Here is a 26,836-nt window from a genome sequence, read left to right on the forward strand (position 1 = left end):
AAAGGTGCCATGTTCTTGTATTATTCTTATATACAAAGAAATAAAGATTGATTGATTGATACTTAATCTACAACCTAACTTATTGAGGCGAGTTTGATGTCAGAAAAGGCACTTTTAAATTAAAACCAAGCATCAAAATAGGCATCTAGTGCCTGATAACCCATGCACGGGTTCCAATGAATTATGGGTCATCAGGCATCGAAATAAGCATTGTATCTGGTAACCCATTTACAGGTTACCACAAAATATAGCCTGGTAACCTATATAGGTTACCACAACTATATGAAAGTTAGAATTGAATTCCTGTTACTACTACTTTTAACGCCCATACATGTGTGCCAGATGATTATTGTAGTTGATGCTTCTAAAATGCGAACATTCTGAAATTGCATCGGTGCACATGAACATCGGTACGAGAAACGAAATCTGGAAGTAAATTTATCTAGTGGGCGCTGCTTAAACGCGGATTGCCAAAATTGCTTGCAATTGCACAAGTGCACATGAACATCGGTGGAATTTCGTATGAGAAAATTAAACGTGGAAGTAAATTCATCTAGTGGATGCTGACTAAACGCGGAATGACTATAATTGCTTGCAATGGCACAAGTGCGCACGAACATCGATGCAATTCCTTACGAGAAAATGAAACATGGAAGTTCAGAATGCATTGCTTGGTTTACGTTCAGAAATGGAAACTACGTTGAAATGTTTTGTCGAGAATGAAACACTGTTCTCGACTTATCTTACATGTGGTAACCTCCCGGTAACCTGAACGACCGTTTCTCGACTTATTTCGATACTTGGGCCATGGTAACGGCATTGGTTGATACACATTTATGAAGTATATAATTTCCATTATCATTCTGTCATAAAGACGCTGAAACTTTGTTTTTCATTCATGACACTGTTCTCTTGCTTGTTTGTGTAATTTATATTTATAAGCAGGGGCACCCAGTCGATCAAAATATAGGTGGTGGTGTCATTGATATAAAAATGTGGAGGAGAACGAAATACCGCAAAGCACATTTACTATAAAGTGTTTCTACCAGAAAGAAATTTTTGGGTATGGCACTATGGAATTGAATGCAACCACAGTCAACATGGGGTATGGTGGGGGGGGGGGGGGGGGGGGGGGGGGGGGGGGGGGGGGGGGCTCCCCCAGAGAGAAAATGGATTAAGTTTAGGGTTAGGGTTAAGAAAATCATATAGTAAATGATAAGAGTAATTTTTTCTAAAGGTTAATTTAAAAAAAAAAATTGCCCCAAAATTTGGGTATGGTGCCATACTCGTTTTACCCTCTGGCAGAAACCCTGACTATATACTACCAGTGGTCATCAGTGTTAGATTTTCACCAATCAACAGGTTAATGACAGCAGTGTGATTGACTTCTCTATCAAAAGTTGGATGCACCTCGATCTTTGACCCAGCCGGAAGTTGCATGTATTTGGTTTAGTACTACCATAAATGTTGAAACAATAACCATATGTTAGACAATGCGCAAATACACTGTAGCTGTTGTTTAGAATGTTTTGATGTGTCGTTAAACAAATATTCCATTCATTTCAATTTTATTGCAGTATTACAATACTCTAAAAATGTTGCATAGTGGATTATTAACAACTATTATGACACATAAGTGTCATCTGTGATAGTGATGAGTCACATAAGACCTATACAGTACATTTTCTACACCATGTTTGTTATACATGTATGTAATACAATGCATGTAGTATTGTATCGCCTAACAATGCAGTTACCTTCATATCTTTATCATAAACGATAAGGAAGTTATCGATTTGAGGATAACATATTAAACAACGTCATTGTTAAAGCTCAACTAAAAATAGTATTAATTATTAATATTAAAATATCTTCCTCTTCATCCCTGTGACTGGGGGCGGGACGTAGCCCAGTGGTAAAGTGCTCGCTTGATGCGCGGTCGGTCTGAGATCGATTCCCATCGGTGGGCCCATTGGGCTATTTCTCGTTCCAGCCAGTGCACCACGACTGGCATATAAAAGGCCGTTGTATATACTACCCTGTCTGTGGGATGGTGCATATAAAAGATCCCTTGCTGCTAATCAAAAAGAGTAGCCCATGAAGTGGCGACAGCGGGTTTCCTCTCAATATTTGTGTGGTCCTTAACCATATGTCTGATGCCATATAACCGTAAATAAAATGTGTTGAGTGCATTGTTAACTAAAACATTTCCATTTCCTTCCATGTGACTGAGGAAGATTCAGATCTCATATGTTGGTTCTGTGTAATAAAAAAAGAAGTTTGTTTTGTTTAACAATACCACTAGAGCTTCATTGATTTATTAATCATTGGCTATTGGATGTCAAAAATTAGGTAATTTTGACATTTAGTCTTAGAGAGGAAACCTGCTGTATTTTTCCATTAGTAGCAACAGATCTTTTATATATGCACAAATCCACAGACAGGATAGCACATCCTTTGACTTTGATATATCGGTTGTTCATGTGAACTTTCTGGAATGAGAAATAGTCCAATAAGCTCACTGACGGGGATCGATCCTAGACCAACCGCACATCAGCTGAGCACTTTACCACTGGGTTATGCATGTCCCACTCCCATCACCAGTGTTTGAGATTAAAAATGTTGGGCAGTATCCCAGTTGGATACTAACATTTCAAAATCTGGTATCCCACCTGAGAATTTAATATTCCACTTAAATGAAATTCATAAATAACATCGTAACAAACTTGGATGACACTTTTCTCTTTCCATGCAAGTCTATTGTTACGCTGCAATCGAAATCAAGAAATTCGTAAAATTCGCAATCAAATGGAATCAGCAAAAATATTTGCTGTATCTATTTTTGCGTAATACTGACATAAATTAATATTTAGCAGTAATCTATAAGTGTTTTGGACAGTACTAATGATAAACCAACCTGTATCAATTTTCTGCAGATGTGGAATCAATATCTCAAATAACATTTGCAGGGAGAAAAGATCCAACGTAGTGACTCTAAGGTTCCCAGTCTATTGCTATGCTGCTATTGCTCCAGTGTAGCATTAATAGACTGGGTACGAGATGGGGGGAGATATTGTCACTGCATAGCATTAGACTGGGTACGAGCTTGAAAATATTGTTACTTAACTTAACCCGTAAGTGTTTCAGCGAAAAATAACAATGCAGGATTGAAAAAACAGCAACAACATTATATGGTATCCCTGTGGTTCTTGAAGTTCGGTATCCAAAATTAAATTCTGGTATCCCCGGCATGTCGGGATACCGTTAATCTTGAACACTGATCACTATTAAAAATGTTGATAATAAAATGGTTCTTATTTTAAAATATCTTTTGTCAGTTGTTTGCATTCTGTGTCAACCTTGGAATAACTTGCGCAGAAACTGGTTTGTACTAAATGAAGGAGCTACGTCAAGGGTATATTTGGTCAAATATCACTGTAAAAAAGTTAAAAATTAAAGAGTTTTAATTTTTTTAAATGTCTGTTGTTTGCAGTCTGTTTCAACCTTGGAATAACTTGCTTAGAAACTGATTTGTACTAAATCGAGGAGCAACAAATGAGGGGTATATTTGGTTAAATATGACTATAAAAAATAAAAAATAAAAATAAATAAAGATGTCTATTTTAAAATGTCTGTCGTCTGTTTGCAATCTGTTTCAACCTTGGAATAACTTGCTTAGAAACTGGTTGGCACTAAAGGGTATATTTGGTTAAATATGACTATATACATGTATATAAAAAATAATAAATAAAGATGTCTATTTTAAAATGTCTGTCGTCTGTTGTTTGCAGTCTGTTTCAACCGTGGAATAACTTGCTTAGAAACTGGTTGGCACTAAAGGGTATATTGGGTTAAATATGACTATATATATATATATAAAAAATAATAAATAAAGATGTCTATTTTAAAATGTCTGTCGTCTGTTGTTTGCAGTCTGTTTTAACCGTGGAATAACTTGCTTAGAAACTGGTTGGCACTATAAAGGGTATATTGGGTTAAATATGACTATATATATATATAAAAAATAATAAATAAAGATGTCTATTTTAAAATGTCTGTCGTCTGTTGTTTGCAGTCTGTTTCAACCGTGGAATAACTTACTTAGAAACTGGTTGGCACTATAAAGGGTATATTGGGTTAAATATGACTATATATATATATAAAAAATAATAAATAAAGATGTCTATTTTAAAATGTCTGTCGTCTGTTGTTTGCAGTCTGTTTCAACCGTGGAATAACTTGCTTAGAAACTGGTTGGCACTCTAAAGGGTATATTTGGTTAATTATGACTATATATATAAAAAATAATAAATAAAGATGTCTATTTTAAAATGTCTGTCGTCTGTTGTTTGCAGTCTGTTTCAACCGTGGAATAACTTACTTAGAAACTGGTTGGCACTATAAAGGGTATATTTGGTTAATTATGACTATATATATAAAAAATAATAAATAAATATGTCTATTTTAAAATGTCTGTCGTCTGTTGTTTGCAGTCTGTTTCAACCTTGGAATAACTTGCTTAGAAACTGGTTGGCACTATAAAGGGTATATTTGGTTAAATATGACTATATATATAAAAAAATAAATAAAGATGTCTATTTTAAAATGTCTGTCGTCTGTTGTTTGCAGTCTGTTTCAACCTTGGAATAACTTGCTTAGAAACTGGTTGGCACTATAAAGGGTATATTTGGTTAAATATTACTATATATATATAAAAAATAAATAAATAAAGATGTCTATTTTAAAATGTCTGTCGTCTGTTGTTTGCAGTCTGTTTCAACCGTGGAATAACTTGCTCAGAAACTGGAACGTCCTGGCGGTCACTCACCCGGGCTACGTGGCATTCCTCACCTACGATGAAGTCAAAGCGAGGCTTCAGAACTACATAAGTAAACCGGGAAGGTAAGTCGTTACAGTTTTAATTTGTTTCAATTAAAAATAAAAAATAAAAATGTTATCCTACAAAGACTTGAAATTTATTAATAAACTGGGATGGTAAGTCGTTACAGTTTTAATTTGTTTCAATTAAAAATAAAAAATAAAAATGTTATCCTACAAAGACTTGAAATTTATTAATAAACTGGGATGGCAAGTCATGACAGTTTTAATTTGTTTCAATTAAAACTAAAAACTAAAAATGTTATCCTACAAAACTCGTAATTCATTAATAAACAGGGATGGTAAGTCGTTCAGTCTTAATTTGTTTCAATTAAAAATAAAAAATAAAAATGTTATCCTACAAAGACTTGAAATTTATTAATAAACTGGGATGATAAGTCATGACAGTTTTAATTTGTTTCAATTAAAACTAAAACTAAAAATGTTATCCTACAGAACTCGAAATTTATTAATCAACCGGGAAGGTAAGTCATTACAGTCTAATTTGATTCAATTAAAACTAAAAACTAAAAATGTTATCCTACAAAACTCGTAATTCATTAATAAACAGGGATGGTAAGTCGTTCAGTCTTAATTTGTTTCAATTAAAAATAAAAAATAAAAATGTTATCCTACAAAGACTTGAAATTTATTAATAAACTGGGATGATAAGTCATGACAGTTTTAATTTGTTTCAATTAAAACTAAAAACTAAAAATGTTATCCTACAAAACTCGTAATTCATTAATAAACAGGGATGGTAAGTCGTTCAGTCTTAATTTGTTTCAATTAAAAATAAAAAATAAAAATGTTATCCTACAAAGACTTGAAATTTATTAATAAACTGGGATGATAAGTCATGACAGTTTTAATTTGTTTCAATTAAAACTAAAACTAAAAATGTTATCCTACAGAACTCGAAATTTATTAATCAACCGGGAAGGTAAGTCATTACAGTCTAATTTGATTCAATTAAAACTAAAAACTAAAAATGTTATCCTACAAAACTCAAAATTTATTAATAAGTCGTTGCAGTCTCATTTATTTCAATTAAAAATAAAAAATAAATATTGTATCCTACAAAACTCGAAATTTATTAATAAACTGAGATGGTAAGTCATTACAGTTTTAATTTGTTTCAATTAAAACTAAAAATGTTATCCTACAAAACTCGAAATTTATTGACAAACCAGGATGGTAAGTCATTACAGTCTAATTTGTTTTAATTAAAAACTGAAACTGAAAATGTTATCCTACAAAACTAGAAATTTATTAAAAAACTGGGATGGTAAGTCCTTAGTCTAATTTGTTTCAATTAAAAACTAAAACTAAAAATGTGATCCTACAAAACTAGAAATTTATTAATAAACCGGGAAGGTACATGTAAGTTGTTACAGTTTTAATTTGTTTCAATTAAAAACTAAAGTCGCATACCCTAGTTTGAACAGCTGAAAAATTTACACTATAAGGATGGTTAATCTAAAAACACATTTGGATAAAGTTACAGTAAAGTGAAACAACCAGAGCTGGCAACCTGTGGCAATTCTTGGGCACGAGAAAATAAGAAATCAGGGTCCAGGGACTGCAGGCACTTCGTCAGGTCCAGGGCAAAGTTTTTTTGTTGTTGTTTGTTTCAGTCCAAAATGGAAATCTCAAAAAAAAATCAAGTGAGTGCAAGTTTTATTAATTAATACGGTTAATGTTAAACCATACAAGTCGGTCATCGGTAGTGCCCGCGAGTGATTGTTGGTATTGAACCGAGGATAGATACAATATACTGTATTATTATTAATAGGTAACGAATTCAAAGACCTGCATAATCAGCATATAATTCCATTCAGCTCTAAAATATAAATCACGATTATAAACTATTTTTATTTTTAGAGTAAGTGTGAGATTATAGTAACGTTGCTTGAGAGCGTGATGTTTGTTATAAATGCGTGAGACTCGCGCCAGATGCGTGAGAGTTGACGGGTATGAACAACAATTTGTGTCGTTGAAATGGGAACATACGAGTAAACAATAGACTAGAGCTCATATCCACAACCATTACTTCTCTGAGGTATGTGCTTTTTTAAAACTATGAGAAATGTATTTCGTGGTGTTGGAAACAAGAGAATGACCAAAAATTCTTGGGAAAATTGATAATCTAAAATCTACTGCCCCGAGTTGGGCTCCTGACCTCCAGAGGCCGAACCCGGGGGGAACATGCTTGAAACCGTAGTGGTACATGAGCATGGAAATTTTTTTCGGATCGGATCGGATCTAAAATCTTATAGATGCTAGGTCAAAGTTACAATAATATCATTTCCCACCCAAAATATTTCTTAATGTTTGCTTTGAAACATAAAGTTTATACCTTCAACTGTATGCCTATAAAAAATTACAACAAAATAATTCCATTTACAGCTGACAAAGAATTAAAGATGGCGACCATGCTATATTTAGCTACAATGATTCGGGGAAACCCCTCTTGTCGTCCTGTACATTATTTTAAAAAAGTATTATTCTTGAGTTAATTATGGAAAGGTTATGCGTGGGATCGTTCTGAAAACAAAAACAAATGTCATGTACTAGTTTATTTGTTAGTAAGGATATCCAAAATGACGTCAATTAAGTTTGACATCATTTCCATTCAAAAAGACACTGCGTCACATATCCATATGTCATTTGAATATCGTGTAATGTCTGGCTGAAATTGAAGTTGGGTATACAGTTTATAAAAAAAACATATTAAGCTTGAGATTATATGATAAAGAGATTATTACCCTTGTGTGTTTCAGTATCCTCAATATCATATATTAGGAATAAAAATAATATGTAGTGTGCTCGCCTGAGGCTCACATAATACAATTTTTATTCCTAATATATGATGTTGACGACACCAAAACACACTCTGGTAATAACCTCTGTTATACACTCACAGTAAAACCCCTCTAAACCACAGAACCAAGAACAAAATCTAGCTTTTAGAGGTTTGTAGTTTACAAAGGGATTTGGGTTTTTTTCGACAGAAGATTAAAGGAAAGGAATATTTGTTCAAATGATAGCTGATTAGCTATTAGCAGTGACTGATACTGTGAAACTCTTCAAAACAAACCAGAATTCCCTGCAAACTGGACATTGTTTTTAAGATCCCTTTAACTATCGGTACAAAACAGAATCTCTACATGTGTATATGAAGCAGACTACAGAGGGAGGGAGGGAGGGGAGGGGGAGAGAGACAGAAAGGGAGAGAGAGAGACACAGAGGGAGGTGGGAGAATGAGGGGGAGGGGGAGAGAGAGACAGACAGAGAGAGAGAGAGGTTTTAGAGAAACTGGTATAGAGAGGAGAGGGAAGGAGGGAGGGAGACAGACAGACAGAGAGAGAGGTGGAGAAAGAAAGATGTGGAGAGAGAGAAAGAGACAGAGAGAGTAAGACAGAGAGACAGAGACAGTGAGAGAGAGCAAGACATAGAGAGAGAGTGAGGGGGAGAGAGAGAGAGAGAGAGTTACAGATAAATGTAGGTGATGAAAGATGGACAAGTAGAGAGAGAGAGAGTCAGTCAGTGAGTCAGTGTATGTATAGTCTAGTCAGATTACCTTTATATATATACACACATGTATATACATGTATATACAATCATGTAAATTTACACTGCAATGATTCACCTTTTTATCAGTTGGTCAATCACATAGAGATAAAAATGCATACGTGTACGTGTGTTTGTGTAAAGACTTGTACAGTGTCCCTTGTAGACAGGTTAGCCCATTACTCTACGTGTACGTATGTACCCTTCGTACTGTACATGTAATGTGTTTGACCCTACTAGCTGTAATTGTGTGTATAATGCAGGAAGTAAATTATCACCCGATACATTTAGGTCGATGGGTTCAAGTGACAGGAGAGCTTCCTGTGTAAAATTAACACACATCCTCCACATAAGTGTTCTGCTTCATGTACTGTGCATTTGGCCTTATTGTAAACACACATGTACATGGGTTTTTTTAAACTTACTTTTTCATTTAATGCTTAAATGCATTTATAGCTTGCAGGCCAGTATGTAGTCCGATACATATATATATACCAATACATAGAGGATATTTCATGTTTTTTGTCAAATATTGATTTATATCTCGAGTGAAGTTTGCAATCATATCTCTTTATTTACGGTTATATGGTGTCAGACATATGGTTAAGGACCACACAGATTTTGAGAGGAAACCCGCTGTCGCCACTACATGGACTACTCTTTTCGATTAGCAGCAAGGGATCTTTTATTTGCACTTCCCACAGGCAGGATAGCACAAACCATGGCCTTTGTTGAACCAGTTATGGATCACTGGTCGGTGCAAGTGGTTTACACCTACCCATACCTTGACTGGGATCCGAACCAAGTACCTACCAGCATGTAGACTGATGGCCTAACCATGACGCCAACTAGGCCGGTCGATATTCCGAAATGCGACGAGTGTGATATAATTGCAAACTTAATGAGATGAGATATAAATCATATTTGACAAAAAAACACGAAATGTTCTATTTATTATATATAACTTTTGGCAATTTACCTTTATTTTTAAAATGCCAGGAGCTAAATAGTTCCAGCTTTCTAACAGTGAAGATAACACTTTCTACAGTGACGATAACACATTTTAGAGTGAAATAGTGAAATTTTCACTCTAAAATGTGTTATTGTCACTGAGCGACTTATAACACTTTTATTTCACTGGTATTTTAAGATATTTCACTAAATATTATATAATAAATGTGCATATCGTCAAACTGAATTTGAAGATAAGTTCAGTTTGACGGCAGATGTATCAAAGTAAAGCTTAATTAATTTAAAGTTTGTTTTCTTTACTGACACCACTAGAGCATATTGATTTGTTTATCATTGCCCATTGGTTGTCTAACAGTAACTACATGTATGTTACCCAGAGTCCAGAATAAGTTGAAAATAATTGTAGGAAACAAATACCACTATAAATTATAATAAAAAGTAAAAGTAAATTTGTTAACCATACCACCAGAGCACATTGATTTATTTATTATCGGCTATTGTATATCATACATTTGGTTTCTAATTTTCACATATAGTCTTAGAGAGGAAACCTGCTACATTTTTCCATTAGTAGTAAGGGATCTTTTATATGCCCTAGCTATCCCACAGACAGGATAGCATATACCATGGGTTTTGATATACAAGTCGTGGTGCACTGGCTGGATTGAGAAATATCCTAATGGGGATCGATCTTAAACCAACCATGCATCAGGTGGACATCTGACTAAAAGGACATTCACTCTGTATAATTAATAATTGTGGATAACCACTGAAATCATTCCATTTGGGTTGGGGGTGGGCAGAAAGAAAGAAAGAAATGTTTTATTTAATGATGCACTCAAGACATTTTATTTATGGTTATATGGCATCAGACATATGGTTAAGGACCATACAGATTTTGAGAGGAAACCTGCTGTCGCCACTACATGGGCTACTCTTTCCGATTAGCAGCAAGGGATCTTTTATTTGCACTTCCCACAGGCAGGATAGCACAAACCATGGCCTTTGTTGAACCAGTTATGGATCACTGGTCGGTGCAAGTGGTTTACATCTACCCATTGAGTGTTGTGGAGCACTTACTCAGGGTTTGGAGTCGGTATCTGGATTAAAAATCCCATGCCTCCACTGGGATCCGAACCCAGTACCTACCAGCCTGTAGACCGATGGCCTAACCACGACGCCACCGAGGCCGGTAGGGGGTGGGCAGAGGGAAAAAACCCAAAACACTGTTGGTCTCAGCAAGGGTGAAACAGGCCTCTGTAAACTAAACAATTGATAATTTAATTGTGCATCATTTATATGTAATTTTATTTTGCAAAACAGATATATCATTTGTGCAAAATTTTCTCAATGATCAGTGTTATTAATGAGGGTTTTTATTGTTTGTTTTTTTATTTTAAAAAAATGGTTATCCACATTTAGAATTTGCAGAGTTAGAGTAGTCAAGGAAATAGCCGAATTAGATAATTGATTTTAGCATGGGGTGAAAGATGGGTTAGGCATTGAAATAATTCAGTTGTTCTAAAAACTACCATTTCTTTTAGCAGATGTGAGCAGATGGTGTAAGGCAAAGGGATATTAAAATTTCACAGTAACTTGATTTTAGTTCAGGTGAGGGGTGAGGTGGGTAACCCGTAAGGGAAAGACAAAGTAAAAAGTGGTTCTATAGAAAGGGTGAGGGGATGGCGTGTGCAAGCACTAAACTCTACAGAGTTGATTGTAGTGAGGGGAGAGGGGCAGGGGATAGACACATTGCATGGTTGTAGCAAGAGTGAGGGGAGAGGGGCAGGGGATAGACACACATTGCATGGTTGTAGCAAGAGTGAGGGGAGAGGGGCAGGGGATAGACATACATTGCATGGTTGTGGCAAGAGTGAGGGGAGAGGGGCAGGGGATAGACACACATTGCATGGTTGTAGCAAGAGTGAGGGGAGAGGGGCAGGGGATAGACACATTGCATGGTTGTAGCAAGAGTGAGGGGAGAGGGGCAGGGGATAGACACATTGCATGGTTGTAGCAAGAGTGAGGAGAGAGGGGCAGGGGATAGACACATTGCATGGCTGTAGTGAGGGGAGAGGGGCAGGGGATAGACACATTGCATGGTTGTAGTGAGGGGAGAGGGGCAGGGGATAGACACATTGCATGGTTGTAGCAGGAGTGAGGGGAGGGGGTCAGGGGATAGACACATTGCATGGTTGTAGCAAGAGTGAGGGGAGAGGGGCAGGGGATAGACACATTGCATGGTTGTAGCAAGAGTGAGGGGAGAGGGGCAGGGGATAGACACATTGCATGGTTGTAGCAAGAGTGAGGGGAGAGGGGCAGGGGATAGACACATTGCATGGTTGTAGTGAGGGGAGAGGGGCAGGGGATAGACACATTGCATGGTTGTAGCAAGAGTGAGGGGAGGGCAATGGATAGACACATTGCATGGTTGTAGCAAGAGTGAGGGGAGGGCAATGGATAGACACATTGCATGGTTGTAGCAAGAGTGAGGGGAGAGGGGCAGGGGATAGACACATTGCATGGTTGTAGCAAGAGTGAGGGGAGAGGGGCAGGGGATAGACACATTGCATGATTGTAGCAAGAGTGAGGGGAGAGGGGCAGGGGATAAACACATTACATGGTTGTAGCAAGAGTGAGGGGAGAGGGCAGGGGATAGACACATTGCATGGTTGTAGCAAGAGTGAGGGGAGAGGGGCAGGGGATAGACACATTGCATGGTTGTAGTGAGGGGAGAGGGGCAGGGGATAGACACATTGCATGGTTGTAGCAAGAGTGAGGGGAGGGCAATGGATAGACACATTGCATGGTTGTAGCAAGAGTGAGGGGAGAGGGGCAGGGGATAGACACATTGCATGGTTGTAGCAAGAGTGAGGGGAGGGCAATGGATAGACACATTGCATGGTTGTAGCAAGAGTGAGGGGAGGGCAATGGATAGACACATTGCATGGTTGTAGCAAGAGTGAGGGGAGGGCAATGGATAGACACATTACCGTTGGGTGTGTGTGTGGGGGGGGGGTTGCAAGGGTAGTCAAGTATTACACAGTAACCGGCGTCGGTGGTGTTGTGGATATGCCATCAGACTTCAGGCTGGTACATGTAGGTACTGGGTTTGTATCCCACCTGAGGCAAGTATTACACAGTTGGTTGTAGCAAGATTAAGGGGAGGGATTTGGATTTCATTATAATGATCATTTCCGGTACCGTGTCGGTAAAATCACAAAACTGAAATTTCGTTTCCCGTGATTATTATATCAAGTACGACTATTCAACAAAAATAATATATAATTATACATAATTTAAAAAAAAAAAATTATGTTTCTGATATTACACTACTGGATCATGTGTTTCACGAGACCCGATTCAAATTGCTGTGTTAACCGAAATTCAACAGTGATCCGGTTCATATAAACCTGAATCACAGTTTCAACACATGCTCAAATCAGACACGTTACTATAGGGGCGCAGAAACAGAAAATATTTCACTATAGCCTGCCAGACCAGTAACAATTAAAATCTACTAGTCCACTAGAATTTCTACTAGCTAGTCCACCAGCCTGTAGGGTACTATAATAAGTTTTAATATCAGAGAAAGTTACTAGATCTCACAGAAGCTTTGGGTAGTGCCTTTCCGTATCACGGTATTTCCGCCAAAGTCTGAACCACAGGTGAGTGGAAAATTGCACACCTCAATATGCTAAGGCAGTGTTCGAGATTAAAAATTTTGGCCAGTATCCCAGTTGGATACTAACATTTCAAAATCTAGTATCCCACCTGAGAATTTAGTATTATATGGTATCCCAGTGGGATACTGAGTTCTTGAAGTCTGGTATCTAAAATTAAATTCTGGTATCCCCGGTATATTGGGATACCGTTAATCTACACTGAATATACACTTCACTTCCTATCTGTATGTACACTTCACTTCATAAGACCATGGGGGTGAGGCGTAGCCCAGTGGTACAGCGCTCAGTCAGTCTGGGATCGATCCCGGTCGGTGGGCCTATTAGGCTTTTTCTCATTCCAGCCAGTGCACCACAACTGGTATATCAAAGGCCGTGGTATGTACTACCCTGTCTGTGGGATGGTTCATATAAAAGATCCCTTACTGCTAATCGAAAAGAGAAGCCCATGAAGTGGCGACAGCGGGTTTCCTGTCTTAATATCTGTGTGGTCTTTAACCATATGTCATTCGCCATATAACCGTAAATAAAATGTGTTGGGTGCGTCATTAAATCAAACTTTTTTTCTCTTTTTTTCATAAGACCATCCACAAAAGCCAGAACATTTTGACATTAATTTATATTATTCCTTTAATACTGATAACAGAGCACAAACTTACAAATAAAAAGAACCAAACTTAAAGTAAAGCTACATTTGTAGTTCACCAATAAACAATATCTTGATTATGGAAACTATTTTGACCAATGAATGCATTTCATTGTGTATATATTATTTTGACTCCATATTTCGTAAACTGTTGAAGACAATTTGAAACTGCCATAGCGGATGCCGAGTTCTGCATTTGCCCCAAAATAACTATTTTACTTACGTATAGTCAGTCAGAAAAACCCAACCCAAAACAAAAAACAACACACACCTCCCACAAACAAATAAAAAACCTAAAAGAAACAGGTCGCCCATTGGATTGGCAGATACATTTTTAAACTAATCTGTACTTTCTGCACCCCTGGTTACATATTTGAACCAAAATCACTGGCACTAATTATTTGTAGTCACGCATGTGCTTGAGTACTGAAGGTGACAATCGAATAGGCCCCACTATTTTCTGTGGTTTCCTTATGGGAGGAAATGTCATAGGCCTAAGCTATTATTTTTATTTAGCTGTCAAAATCACAACACTATGCGTATAATGGAGGGGCGCCATGCCGAAAATCAATTTTATGTTGAGTTTTAAAATGTGGATCTTTGCACAGATTTTTGGGATAATTTAAATCAGTGGTATTAAAAATGAGTTCCCAGGACTTATTTTCATGGAACTTAAAAACAGTTTCCGAGGCACAGAACCGAAATCCAGAGGACTGAATAGGGTATGCAAAAAAATTGAAAAATTATACAGTTGGAAGATATTCATGATAATGGTGGATTATGATACGTGGTAATGGGTAATGGACTTTTGTATTGATGATAATTGTGGATTATAATACGTGGTAATTGGTAATGGACTTTTGTATTCATCATAATGGTGGATTATGAAACATGGTAATGGGTAATGGACTTTTGTATTCATGATAATGGTACGTTAACTTAAAAATAATAATATCTGCAAAAATATTTGGGTATGGCACCATACCCATTTTACCCTCTGGCAGAAACACTGCCAGCTGTTTGACTGTATAGAAATCTGTTGGAAACTTCTTTTTTTGTGTGTGTTGATATTTATAATAATGGTGGATTATAATACAGTGAAACCCCTCTAAACCGGACACCCTCAGGACCAAGTAAAATGTCTGGTTTTAAGAGGTATCCGGTTTAGGGAGCTTCTTTTCTGGACAGATATTTAAAAAGGAACCATGAAAAACATCCGGTCTTGAGGGAATTCCGGTTTACAGAGGGTCCGGTTTTGAGTGAATTCCGGTTTACAGAGGGTCCGGTTTTGAGTGAATTCCGGTTTACAGAGGGTCCGGTTTTGAGAGGTTTCACTGTACATGGCAATGGGTAATGGACTTTCTGTGTGTTGCTTCTTTCAGCTACGTGTTCCGACTGAGCTGCACAAGACTGGGCCAGTGGGCGATCGGGTACGTGACGGCCGACAAACAGATCCTACAGACGATTCCACAGAACAAGTCACTGTGTCAGGCACTGCTTGACGGACAGAGGGAAGGATTGTAAGTTCTTGTGTCAAATGGTTTTTTTTTTTTTTTTTTTTTCTCATATTTTCAAGGCTAAAAACGGGGTGGGACGTAGCTCACTGGAAAAGTGTCTGCTTGATGCGTGGTCGATCTGGGATCGATCCCCATCGGTGGGCCCATTGGGCTATTTCTCGTTCCAGCCAGTGCACCATGACTGGTGTATGAAAGGCCATGGTATGTGTTATCCTGTCTGTGGGATGGTGCATATAAGAGATCCCTTGCTGCTAATCGAAAAGAGTAGCCCATGAAGTGGCGACAGTGGGTTTCCTTTCTAAATATTTGTGGTCCTTAGCCATATGTCCGACGCCATATAACTGTAAATAAAACATTTTGAGTGCGCCATTAAATAAAACATTTCCTTCAAGTCTAAAAAATTCACATCAATCACCGAATCTGATTCCCGCCAGCATTAAGCATCCAAATCTGTTGGGATTCATGTGAAATATTTCTGAAAATGTATTAAATTTAATAATCAGTTGAAAAGCTGTCACTAAATGAACAGGAAGACTACATGTAGCTTCAAAAGCGTAGCATACATTCGTATCTGTGTAGTCTTAGAAACGTAATGCTTTATCGAGACTAGTCTGGCTTTATATAAACTGATTGTTGGTCTGTTTCTATGAGCCAAAGTTACCCTGGAAAAAGCTCAATATAATGAATATTTCTTTACAATTTTTTTTACTGCATTGTTTGTACCTTAATTGAATAGGCTACATGTATCAAAAGTAAGTTAAATGGCAAAAGACCATGAACATGGAACCACCCTACCCAAAAATTGTTAGAAAAATAATGTATTAAATGTGTGGAATTGGATACTATGCTACTGTCCCATGGGTTATTTCTTCCCCCCCCCCCCCCCCGCCAAAAAAAAAAGCAAGAATATTTTGTATGCAGTAATACATACATACCACAGAAATTTAAATACAAAAACATTTGATAAAGTTCTTTGTGTTAAAAATAAGTTTACATTAAGAGGATTCTCTCAGAAACAGCCAAATGTTTAGACATATGAAGAGTTCAGGTGCAAAACGCGATATAAACCATTTTCTTTCTTTTTTTAGTTAAAGCCATTATTGTATGTCAGTAAGGGCTAATCGTAGACCCGCTGATTTGCCGCCAAATGCGATTGATCAGGACTTATGAAATTGTATTCGGTAAATCCTGTTTAAAAAACAAAAATCAAAACGCGATATATCACTTTTACTGAAAATTAAAAAATGGATATATTGCGTTTTGCACCTACACTCTTCATATACTGATGGAAATAAATAAAGGAACATGCGAGTAGTAACATCAAATCCTGACTACAACCAAAATCCTCGACCACAAGTATGAGGAAATTAACCGTGTTACTGGACATCAACCACACAGTACTGACATGCAGTACCACAATACATCTCTGTGTTTTTCATACACACTTAACTACTCCAGTAGTGAATTACATTTGGTCTCAAATACCAGGCGTTTTCCTTCAGTACATTTTAGATCTCCGTGGAGCAGATTCCATTCTTCACTGTTGATAATTATTGCTGTTTTATTTAGATCTTGACTAATTTGTTTACAAATCTCAAATCTATAAATTTATGGGGCACAATATTTCATGCAAACATCATTCTTTTCTAAGAAAATCTTGTTGCCAAATTCATGTTTCAACTTTTATTTAGCCAAAACAGCAAAAAAAACACGGTACATCTAAAAACGACATAATTTTTTGTAATTAATCTTTTGGCGAATTAGCAATGAAATATATTCTCCAAATTCATCTTCAATTAAAATTTGATGATTTAGTGATCGACAGCTTAAATCCTGCTTAACATATTGAAATATCATCCCATGATTTTTGCACTGCGTATATATTAGTGTTTTCCCTAGCTTGTTTTAGCATGGTGCAGCACCATGTCTCAATAGTCTAGCACCATCTTGCCTCAATCAGCGCCATTCTGCCCTGAGATTAAACAAGCCTTTTTCAGTAATTAATTCTAAAATTGCCTTTATAAAACACCAAAAAAGATATTATTAATTAATAAAATATCATGCCTTTTATATTTTTTGCCATTCATTTATTAAAGCAAGCACATAAATTACATTAATGTTTTTATTTTTATATTTTTTTTTTTTTTTTAATGAAAAACAAGTGCCCCGAAAATGGTGAAAATGCCCCAAAAGTGTTTGGTCTACCATGCCTTGCCTAATTTCTAGGGAAATCACTGTATATTATGTTTAAATTCCAGTTTTCTGTTTCCCGATGGTCGCAACATCAACCCTGACCTGAGTTTCCTGGTGGAGGATTCGCGTGAGGACCACATCAAGGTGACGGAGGAACAGTACGAACTCTACTGTGAGATGGGCTCCACCTTCCAGCTGTGTAAAATCTGTGCCGAGAATGACAAGGACATCCGGATAGAGCCGTGCGGACACCTTCTCTGTACGCCCTGTCTGACACAGTGGCAGGTAAGGGCAGTAACTCTGTACACACTAATGACCACCATTTCTTGTTCCAACCAGTGCACCATGACTGGTATATCAAAGATCATGGTATGTGCTATCCTGTCTATGAGATGATATATACCGGTATATATATATATATATATAAGATCACTTGCTACTAACAGAGAAATATTGCAGGTTTCCTCTCTAAGACTGTATTTCAGAATTACAAATTTTTGACATCTAATAGCCGATGATTAATTAATAAATCAGTGTGCTTTAGTGGTGTTGTTGAACAAAATAAAACTTCTTTTTTCTTCTATCAGGGATCAAAATACTGCCATCATGACCGGATATTGCCGGTCAACATCTCCACTGACCGGGAAATTGTTTTGCTTGTTGTACTGGCAATTATTTTACGTTTTATATTCACACATTAGTTTGAGTCGCAATCGTGTTTGGTCTGGTAGGTTTTGCTTCGGACCGACAGAAGTTATAGCTTTTGCCAGGCTGAATATCCAGCTGGAATTTTAAGCCGATTTCAGCCCCATCTGTATACAGTCAGACCTTGTTACCACGACTGTCGTTAATACAACATTTACACCATCTGACCACAAATTGTCGGGAAGGAACGTACACCAATGTTATTCTGTTCATTACACCAGAATTCACAGCTTCCGACACCGACAGAGAAAATTAGGAACAAATGTGCACCTATGTCTAAAACCACCTCTTCTTTACAACGACATTACATAATCACAGATGCTGTAGTATGTTGGCAGTACACACAGCCATTTGGCATCCTTGATCTCGTTGTGAGCCGACAGTCACATGATGTCGGCTAACTCTATAGACATGTATTGCTTTTGAAAATAAGCCTTTCATCATTCAATTAAAGGATTAACTTCGAACAATCAAGTCTACTAGTTTTATGACATTTTGTAAACGAAGTAGGTACCATTCGATTAGATTGACTGTGAATGCACTTTGATTAATAATAATATATTTAGTATTTAATTATGGTCTGTGATGTATCCCCGTCGGTGGAACCATTGGGCTATTTCTCATTCCAGCCAGCCACGACTGGTATATTAAATGCTTTGGTATGTGTTATCCTGTCTGTAGGATGGTGCATATAAATGATAACTTGCTACTATTGACACCCAATAGCTGATGATTAATAAATCCATATAACGACAATTTCGATATAACGACAAAGTGACCCAGGGACGAACGTGGTCGTTGTAACGAGGTCTGACTGTAATTGATAAGGCAAATATTTTTTGAAATATGCTTATCTTGCATAGTGGCAAGTAATGGGAAAAACTTGTAAAAACTGTAATAAGGGAGATAACTTGTTCTGACCTTAATAGTACACAATCATGTAGTATTTATAGGATATTAAACGAGCTTACATTTCGTATTATGTTCATCTCCCAAGTGAATTAATTTTCAGTGGTCACAAGCTTTAGAGAGAGTCACTAAAAATTATTTCCTGAGTGACATAAACATGATACAAAATGGTAGCAAGTTTAATATCCTATTATCTTAATTTATGTCACTCAACTCATTTGGTTGATGTTCCTGTAATCGATGTTCCTGTTCGGTAATCGATAATGTTACAAATCTCACGTCCCACTTGGTCTTCTAGTGGGACATATCACTTTGATATGTACCAAGATATTTTTAACCATATATACTGAACAAAAAAAGAAACTTCCGATTTGTACATATAGTATTTGTTGTGTTAAAGAATTCATTGTGTAATGAAATTATATAGGTAGTATTAGCCTTGAGCTGTATTATCAGGATTCATGAATTATATCGATTATTTTTGCACTGTTAATCGTCGACAACGTGAAATTCAATTTGCACGTGCATGCATGGTTCGACATGTCCTGTGTAGTATTCGGTCAATTTGTTTTACTTGTCTTACTGACATTGTTGTCAAGTGAACGAAAACGCTTCAAAATTTGTAAAACAATTAATGTTTTTTACATTGTAGCATTTTTAGTATGCCAAGAATACCCAATAATTTATGCAAACGGGCGATTGGCATGCTTGATGCTGGCATGTCGACAGAAGACGTTGCAAGGCATGTTGGGAGTTCTAGTCGAGCGATACGAAATCTTCGCATAAGATTTCAAACGACAGGAAGCACCAACGACTTGCCACGTCGTGGACGTCCGCGTGTTAAAAAGCGTGGTCAAGACCGTTATATCATGAACACGCATTTGTGCAATCGATTCCAAACTGCCACTGTTACTGCTGCTAACACACCTGGGCTTCATAATAACCGAATCAGTGGGCAAACTGTTCGTAATCGTGTGCGGGAGAACGGTTTACATGCACGACGTCCTTACGTCGGATGCGTTTTAACGCAACGTCATCGTTTAAATCGTCTTAATTGGGCATGTGTACACACTCGTTAGATACGGCGACGCTGGAATACCGTTCTTTTTTCAGATGAATCCAGATTTTCTTTACAGCGTGGTGATGGCAGGGTGCGCGTCTACCTTAGGAGAAATGAACGCTATGCTGACTGTTGTGTTCTTGAATGAGATCGTTTCGGGGGTGGGGGTTGTGTCATGGTCTGGGCAGCCATTGCCCATGGTTATCATTCACCACTAGTCGTCATTGATGGCAATTTAAATGCTCAACGTTACCACGATGACATTCTCGCTCATAAAGTCATTCCTCTGTTCCATAACAATGCCAACATCTCGATTTTTCAGCATGATAATGCCACCTCTCATACAGCTAGAGACACTGTAAATATTCTTAGGACAAATAACTTTGATTTCATTGATGACTGGCCCGCTAAAAGTCCTGATCTCAACCCCATCGAGCATGTCTGGGATAGTCTGGACAGACGATTGAGGTGTCGTCCCAACCCACCCGCTAACATCAACGAACTTCGTCAAGCGCTCATTCAGGAATGGAACAATATTCCACAGGCAGAAATCAACACTTTAGTCAATTCTATGTGCCTGTGATGCACTGCAGTGGTCAATTCAGGAGGTGGTCATACTCGTTATTAAGTGGGTTTTTTTTTTTTTTAACCCCTACCACACTTGGTCAAAATTTCTCCCAGTTTCTATTAACCTATGGCCATGATTTTTGAACCAAACGATGCATCATGGAACACTCTTTAAACGCATATATAACAATTATTCCCCCGGTTTGTTTTCATCAAGTTATGTTCAAGCAAAGTTAACGGAAGTTTCTTATTTTGTTCAGTATATATAGGTAATACATATGTTTATTTATTACATTTTTTTCAGGATTCTGATGGCCAAGGCTGTCCGTTCTGTCGATGTGAGATCAAAGGGACAGAGCAAGTCGTCGTCGATCCTTTTCACCCCTTAGGGGGTTTCAAGTTCGAGCCAAAACATTTAGTAATGCACATAGATTTGGATGACGAAGATGTGAGTGGAATGATTTTTAATATTTATAGAGGAGATAGATTTATGTAGCAGAATATAACTCCAGGGGTTGAATTTTTTTTTTTTTTACCACTATTCCAAAGGAATAGTGAATTTCAAAAAACACTATTCTGTCAAAAAATTTACTATCCCTTCAATTATTAATGTACCACTAGTTTTCGTGACTGTGCTACGTCACCCTGTACAACATTGCGTAACGAACACTTGTTTATATACCAGTCGATCAAAAAGACGTTTATTTTGTACCGGTAAGTGCATGAGAAAGGTCTTAGTAACGCGAGGATTTGTTCTGCAGAAAAATGTAGCTGAAGAAAAAGCATAAGCGGAATAGTCGCAGGCAATTTCCAGTATTCCGTGCTTTATTTTCACTTTCATGACGGAATATTGGAAGAATAGTTTTACTATTCCGTTTCGAAATTTACTATTTGCAGAACAGCGTAAAATTCAACCCCTGAAATCTGGCCTTATAACACAGGTGGCTGTTTAATACCGGTGGCCACTAGAACAGGTTTGACAATAGATGTTAATTTTCAATTTCAAAAAGAACAGGACTCTTTTAAAAAAAAATTACTATTGGAAATACTACAGGAGATGGTCAGACATGAATGCTATAAATGTTACAGAGTTTGATGTGATTTTTACAAATACTGTGATCTCTGATTCGTCTAAAAATAGCACACCGTGATGTGATATTTGATGTTTTGTTTCACTATTTTTCAGGATGGAGAACCGCGTACTTTACATGCTTTAGCTGTTAGTCCCAGGGTAAATATTTAATTTATATTTTATTTGCTAACTATTCGAAGCCATGTGATAGCATTTAGGGCGTTTGCAATATTAATCATGTTACAGAATGATGTAGCAAAAGACATTGTTTTTTGTTGTGCCTTTTACTAAAGGGGCTGAATCTAGCTCAGTAGGCGTTCGCTTGATGCGCGGTCAGTCTAGGATCGATCCCCATCAGTGGGCCTATTGGGCTATTTCTTGTTCCAGTCAGTGCACCACGACTGGTATATCAAAGGCCATGGTATGTGTTATCCTGCCTGTGGGATGGTGCATATAAAAGATCCCTTGCTGCTAATCGAAAAAAGAGTAGCCCATGAAGTGGCGACAACGGGTTTCCCCTCTATATATCTGTGTGGTCCTTAACCATATGTCTGACGCCATATAACCATAAATAAAATGTGTTGAGTGCATCGTTTAATAAAACATTTCCTTCCTTCTTTCCAGCCTGACTGAATTCACTCCTCATGTTTGCTTTGTGGACGTACAGTTGACTTTTGTCGTTGCAGGCCTCTGACAGTTGAATATTTGCATAGCCCATTTATTTGTTACGTAAAACAAATTCAGCTAACTCATTTCATTTTTACATTACCCATTATGATGTCTTTAATTGATTGCGTGAATGAAAAATAGGTTATGCAAAATTACATTTGCAACATGCAACATGCAAATGAAACAATCGTTCTCACAATTTTCACAGTTCTGCTTTTTCATGTACTGTAGGAAAATGTACTTGGTAGTGACGTGTTTGATTTTATGTCTGTTTTATTTTGCAGTCAAGAGATCACAATTCACCTTTTGAATCACCACACATCAACAAGCGTGAAGTCCCTCCCCCAGTCCCTCCGAGAACGACGTCCCCCATTCATTCGCCAGCTTCTTCACCAAAGCCACCCAGGTAGGAAAACTTGGACATCGAAATAAACATACATAGAGAATAACTGGACTACTTTTCGAAGGACACTATTTCGAACTGTGTAGAGACACTGACTGCCTTTTGCAGGACACTATTTCGAACTGTGTAGAGACACTGACTGCCTTTTGCAGGACACTATTTCGAACTGTGTAGAGACACTGACTGCCTTTTGCAGGACACTATTTCGAACTGTTTAGAGACACTGACTGCTTTTCGAAGGACACTATTTCGAACTGTGTAGAGACACTGACTGCTTTTCGAAGGACACTATTTCGAACTGTGTAGAGACACTGACTGCCTTTTGCAGGACACTATTTCGAACTGTGTAGAGACACTGACTGCTTTTCGAAGGACACTATTTCGAACTGTGTAGAGACACTGACTGCCTTTTGCAGGACACTATTTCGAACTGTGTAGAGACACTGACTGCTTTTCGAAGGACACTATTTCGAACTTTGTAGAGACACTGACTGCTTTTCGAAGGACACTATTTCGAACTGTGTAGAGACACTGACTGCCTTTTGCAGGACACTATTTCGAACTGTGTAGAGACACTGACTGCTTTTCGAAGGACACTATTTCGAACTTTGTAGAGACACTGACTGCTTTTCGAAGGACACTATTTCGAACTGTGTAGGGACACTGACTGCTTTTCGAAGGACACTATTTCGAACTGTGTAGGGACACTGACTGCTTTTCGAAGGACACTATTTCGAACTTTGTAGAGACACTGACTGCTTTTCGAAGGACACTATTTCGAACTGTGTAGAGACACTGACTGCCTTTTGCAGGACACTATTTCGAACTGTGTAGAGACACTGACTGCTTTTCGAAGGACACTATTTCGAACTTTGTAGAGACACTGACTGCTTTTCGAAGGACACTATTTCGAACTGTGTAGGGACACTGACTGCTTTTCGAAGGACACTATTTCGAACTGTGTAGGGACACTGACTGCTTTTCGAAGGACACTATTTCGAACTGTGTAGGGACACTGACTGCTTTTCGAAGGACACTATTTCGAACTGTGTAGGGACACTGACTGCTTTTCGAAGGACACTATTTCGAACTGTGTAGAGACACTGACTGCTTTTCGAAGGACACTATTTCGAACTGTGTAGAGACACTGACTGCTTTTCGAAGGACATTATTTTGAACTGTGTAGAGACACTGGACTGCCTTTTGCAGGACACTATTTTGAACTGGGGGGCGGGATGTAGGCTAGTGGTAAAGTGTTTGCTTGATGTGCGGTTGGTTTGGGATCGATCCCCGTCGGTGGACCTATTGGGCTATTTCTCGTTCCAGCCAGTACTCCACAACTGGTGTAACATAGGCTGTGGTATGTACTATGCTGTCTGTGGGATGGTGCATATAAAAGATCCCTTGCTGCTAATCGAAAAGAGTAGCCTATGAAGTGGCGACAGCGGGTTTCCTCTCTCAATATCTGTGTGGTCCTTAACCATATGTCTGACGCCATATAACCGGAAATACAATGTGTTGAGTGCATCGTTAAATAAAACATTTCCTTCCTTCCCTCTCGAACTGTGTAGAGACACTGGACTGCTTTTCGATGGACACTATTTCGAACTGTGTAGAGACACTGGACTGCTTTTCGATGGACACTATTTCGAACTGTGTAGAGACACTGGACTGCTTTTCGATGGACACTATTTCGAACTGTGTAGAGACACTGGACTGCTTTTTGATGGACACTATTTCGAACTGTGTAGAGACACTGATAATAAAGTATCACTATCCTTTTATTGTCCTGCCATGGCTATATCAGAAGGTGCCAGTATAACACAACTGGTCAAAGGTTGTGGTATGTGCTGTTCTGTCTGTGGGAAAGTGCATACAAAAGATCTCTTGCTATATACGGAAAATTTAGCTGGTTTCATCTGATGACTACATGTCAGAATAACCAAATACAGTGAAACCCCTTCTAAACCAGACACCCTCGGGACCAAGTAAAATGTCTGGTGTTAAGAGGTATCCGGTTTAGAAAGGTTAAGTTTTGTACTGATTTTTAAAAAAGGACCGTGAAAAATGTCCAGTTTTGAGGGAATTCCGGTTTACAGAGGGTCCTGTTTTGAGAGGTTTCACTGTACATGTATTTGACGTCCAATAGACCAGCCTCGGTGGCATCGTGGTTAGGCCATCGGTCTACAGGCTGGTAGGTACTGGGTTCGGATCCAAGTCGAGGCATGGGATTTTTAATCCAGATACCGACTCCAAACCCTGAAGTGCAAATAAAAGATCCCTTGCTGTTAATCGGAAAGAGTAGCCCAAGTAGTGGAGATATCGGGTTTCCTCTCAAAAATCTGTGTGGTTCTTAACCATGTGTCCTGGGGCGGATCCAGCTTTTCTGATGAGGGGGAGGGGGGGGGGGGGTGTGTGGGTCCAAGACAAAAATGGGCACCATAACATTATGAAAAGGCACTATTGAAAAATTGACGCCATATAACCGGAAATAAAATGTGTTGAGTGCGTCGTTAAATAAAACATTTCTTTCTTTCTTTTTCTGACATCCAATAGCTGATGATTAATTAATCCGTGTTCTCTAGTGGTGTGGTTAAACAAAACAAACTTCATATCAGAAGATGAGATATTCAGGTCTAATTGCTTTCCTACAGCGATGGTACCAACATTTGTGTTAAGCTCAATCACAAACTAATACTGTTTATTTAGATATATAAAAACTTGATAACTTTATAGTTTTGTCTACGAATCTTCCCCACAATGCACGTATGTGTATAGTGTTTTCCTTAGCTTGTTTTAGCATGGCGCAGCACCATGCCTCAATAGTCTAGCACCATCTTGCCGTAATCATCAGCACCATGCTGCCCTGAGATTAAAAAAGCCTTTTTTCAATAATTAATTCTAAAATTGCCTTGATTGAACACTCAAAAAATTTATTTTTTTAATTAATAAAAATGTCTCTGTTATATATTTTGCCATTCATTTATTAAAGCAAGAACATTAATTACATTTGTTTATTTCAAAACAATTTTTGTCTTTAATGCAAAAAAGTGCCCTGAAAATGGTCAAAATTGCCCCCAAAGTGTTTTGTCTATCATGCCTTGCCAGATTTCTAGAGAAAACACTAAGTCTTAGATATATGAAAACTTGATCATTTTATAGTTTTGTCTACAAATCTTCCCTACAGTACATGTCTGTGTATCCATATGGATTCTGCTATGTTCTGTATAGTTATTCGCCGACCAATGAAAAGATGTGAAATGACCATGTGATCAGTGACATGTTTCATTTGTTTTGTAGCAGACGTCAACTGCCGCCAACGCCACCACTGGAAGATGATGACGGACATCTTCAAAAACCAATGTTACCACAACGCAACGCTGTTACTGCCACTCCTCCTGATAAAGATGGACAAAGTTAGTCAATTTTTATATATAAGGGATGTGAGAGCTATGCAGAAACGCATAAATGCACTTTTCTATTTCGTCTAAAAAAAAAAAAAACATGATGTTGACCACACATGTTGACCACACAAGGTTCATTTGCATGTTTTCACGGTTTCAAGTTTATGATGTGTGTCTTGTATTATAAGTTATAACCAGTTTAGATTTGTTAGCATTGAGTGCAATGTTTGGCAGATTCAGGGGTTGCAAAGAACAATTTTCCTTCGGGAGCTCTTGAGCGGTCCCTGGATCCCGGCTGCAGTAAGCTGTTTTGTTTTAGCCACTCTCACATCCCTGATATAACCTGCTGATAAAGATGGACAAAGTTAGACGAGTTTTACAGGCCTTGACCTTAACGTTTTTCAGTGGCAGCCCACTGGCAGGGTTTCTGCCAGAGGGTAAAATGGGTATGGCGCCATACCCAAAATATTTGCAGATTTATTTGTTTTTAAGTTAAGCTTTTGACAAAATTAATTACTCTTATCATTTTCTTAACAATAACCCTAAACTTAATACATTTTCTTTCTGGGGATGGCCCCCCGATAC

The 26,836-nt window shown here is 37.8% G+C and overlaps 1 protein-coding gene across 3 annotated transcripts in view; it reads left to right on the forward strand.

The window, feature by feature from the left end:
- LOC121386551 (E3 ubiquitin-protein ligase CBL-like) overlaps positions 1-26,836 on the forward strand; it is a 66,402-nt gene that overhangs the window by 25,490 nt on the left and 14,076 nt on the right. For all 3 annotated transcript variants that reach the window (XM_041517490.1, XM_041517491.1, XM_041517492.1), the window contains exons 3-9: positions 4,771-4,902; positions 15,135-15,272; positions 17,528-17,747; positions 21,008-21,151; positions 21,890-21,934; positions 22,729-22,850; positions 26,148-26,263. In XM_041517490.1, the coding sequence (XP_041373424.1) occupies positions 4,771-4,902; positions 15,135-15,272; positions 17,528-17,747; positions 21,008-21,151; positions 21,890-21,934; positions 22,729-22,850; positions 26,148-26,263 (917 nt within the window). The remainder of the gene's footprint in view (positions 1-4,770; positions 4,903-15,134; positions 15,273-17,527; positions 17,748-21,007; positions 21,152-21,889; positions 21,935-22,728; positions 22,851-26,147; positions 26,264-26,836) is intronic.

Source organism: Gigantopelta aegis, chromosome 12 (genome assembly GCF_016097555.1).
Source record: "Gigantopelta aegis isolate Gae_Host chromosome 12, Gae_host_genome, whole genome shotgun sequence".
NCBI lineage: Eukaryota > Metazoa > Mollusca > Gastropoda > Neomphalida > Peltospiridae > Gigantopelta > Gigantopelta aegis.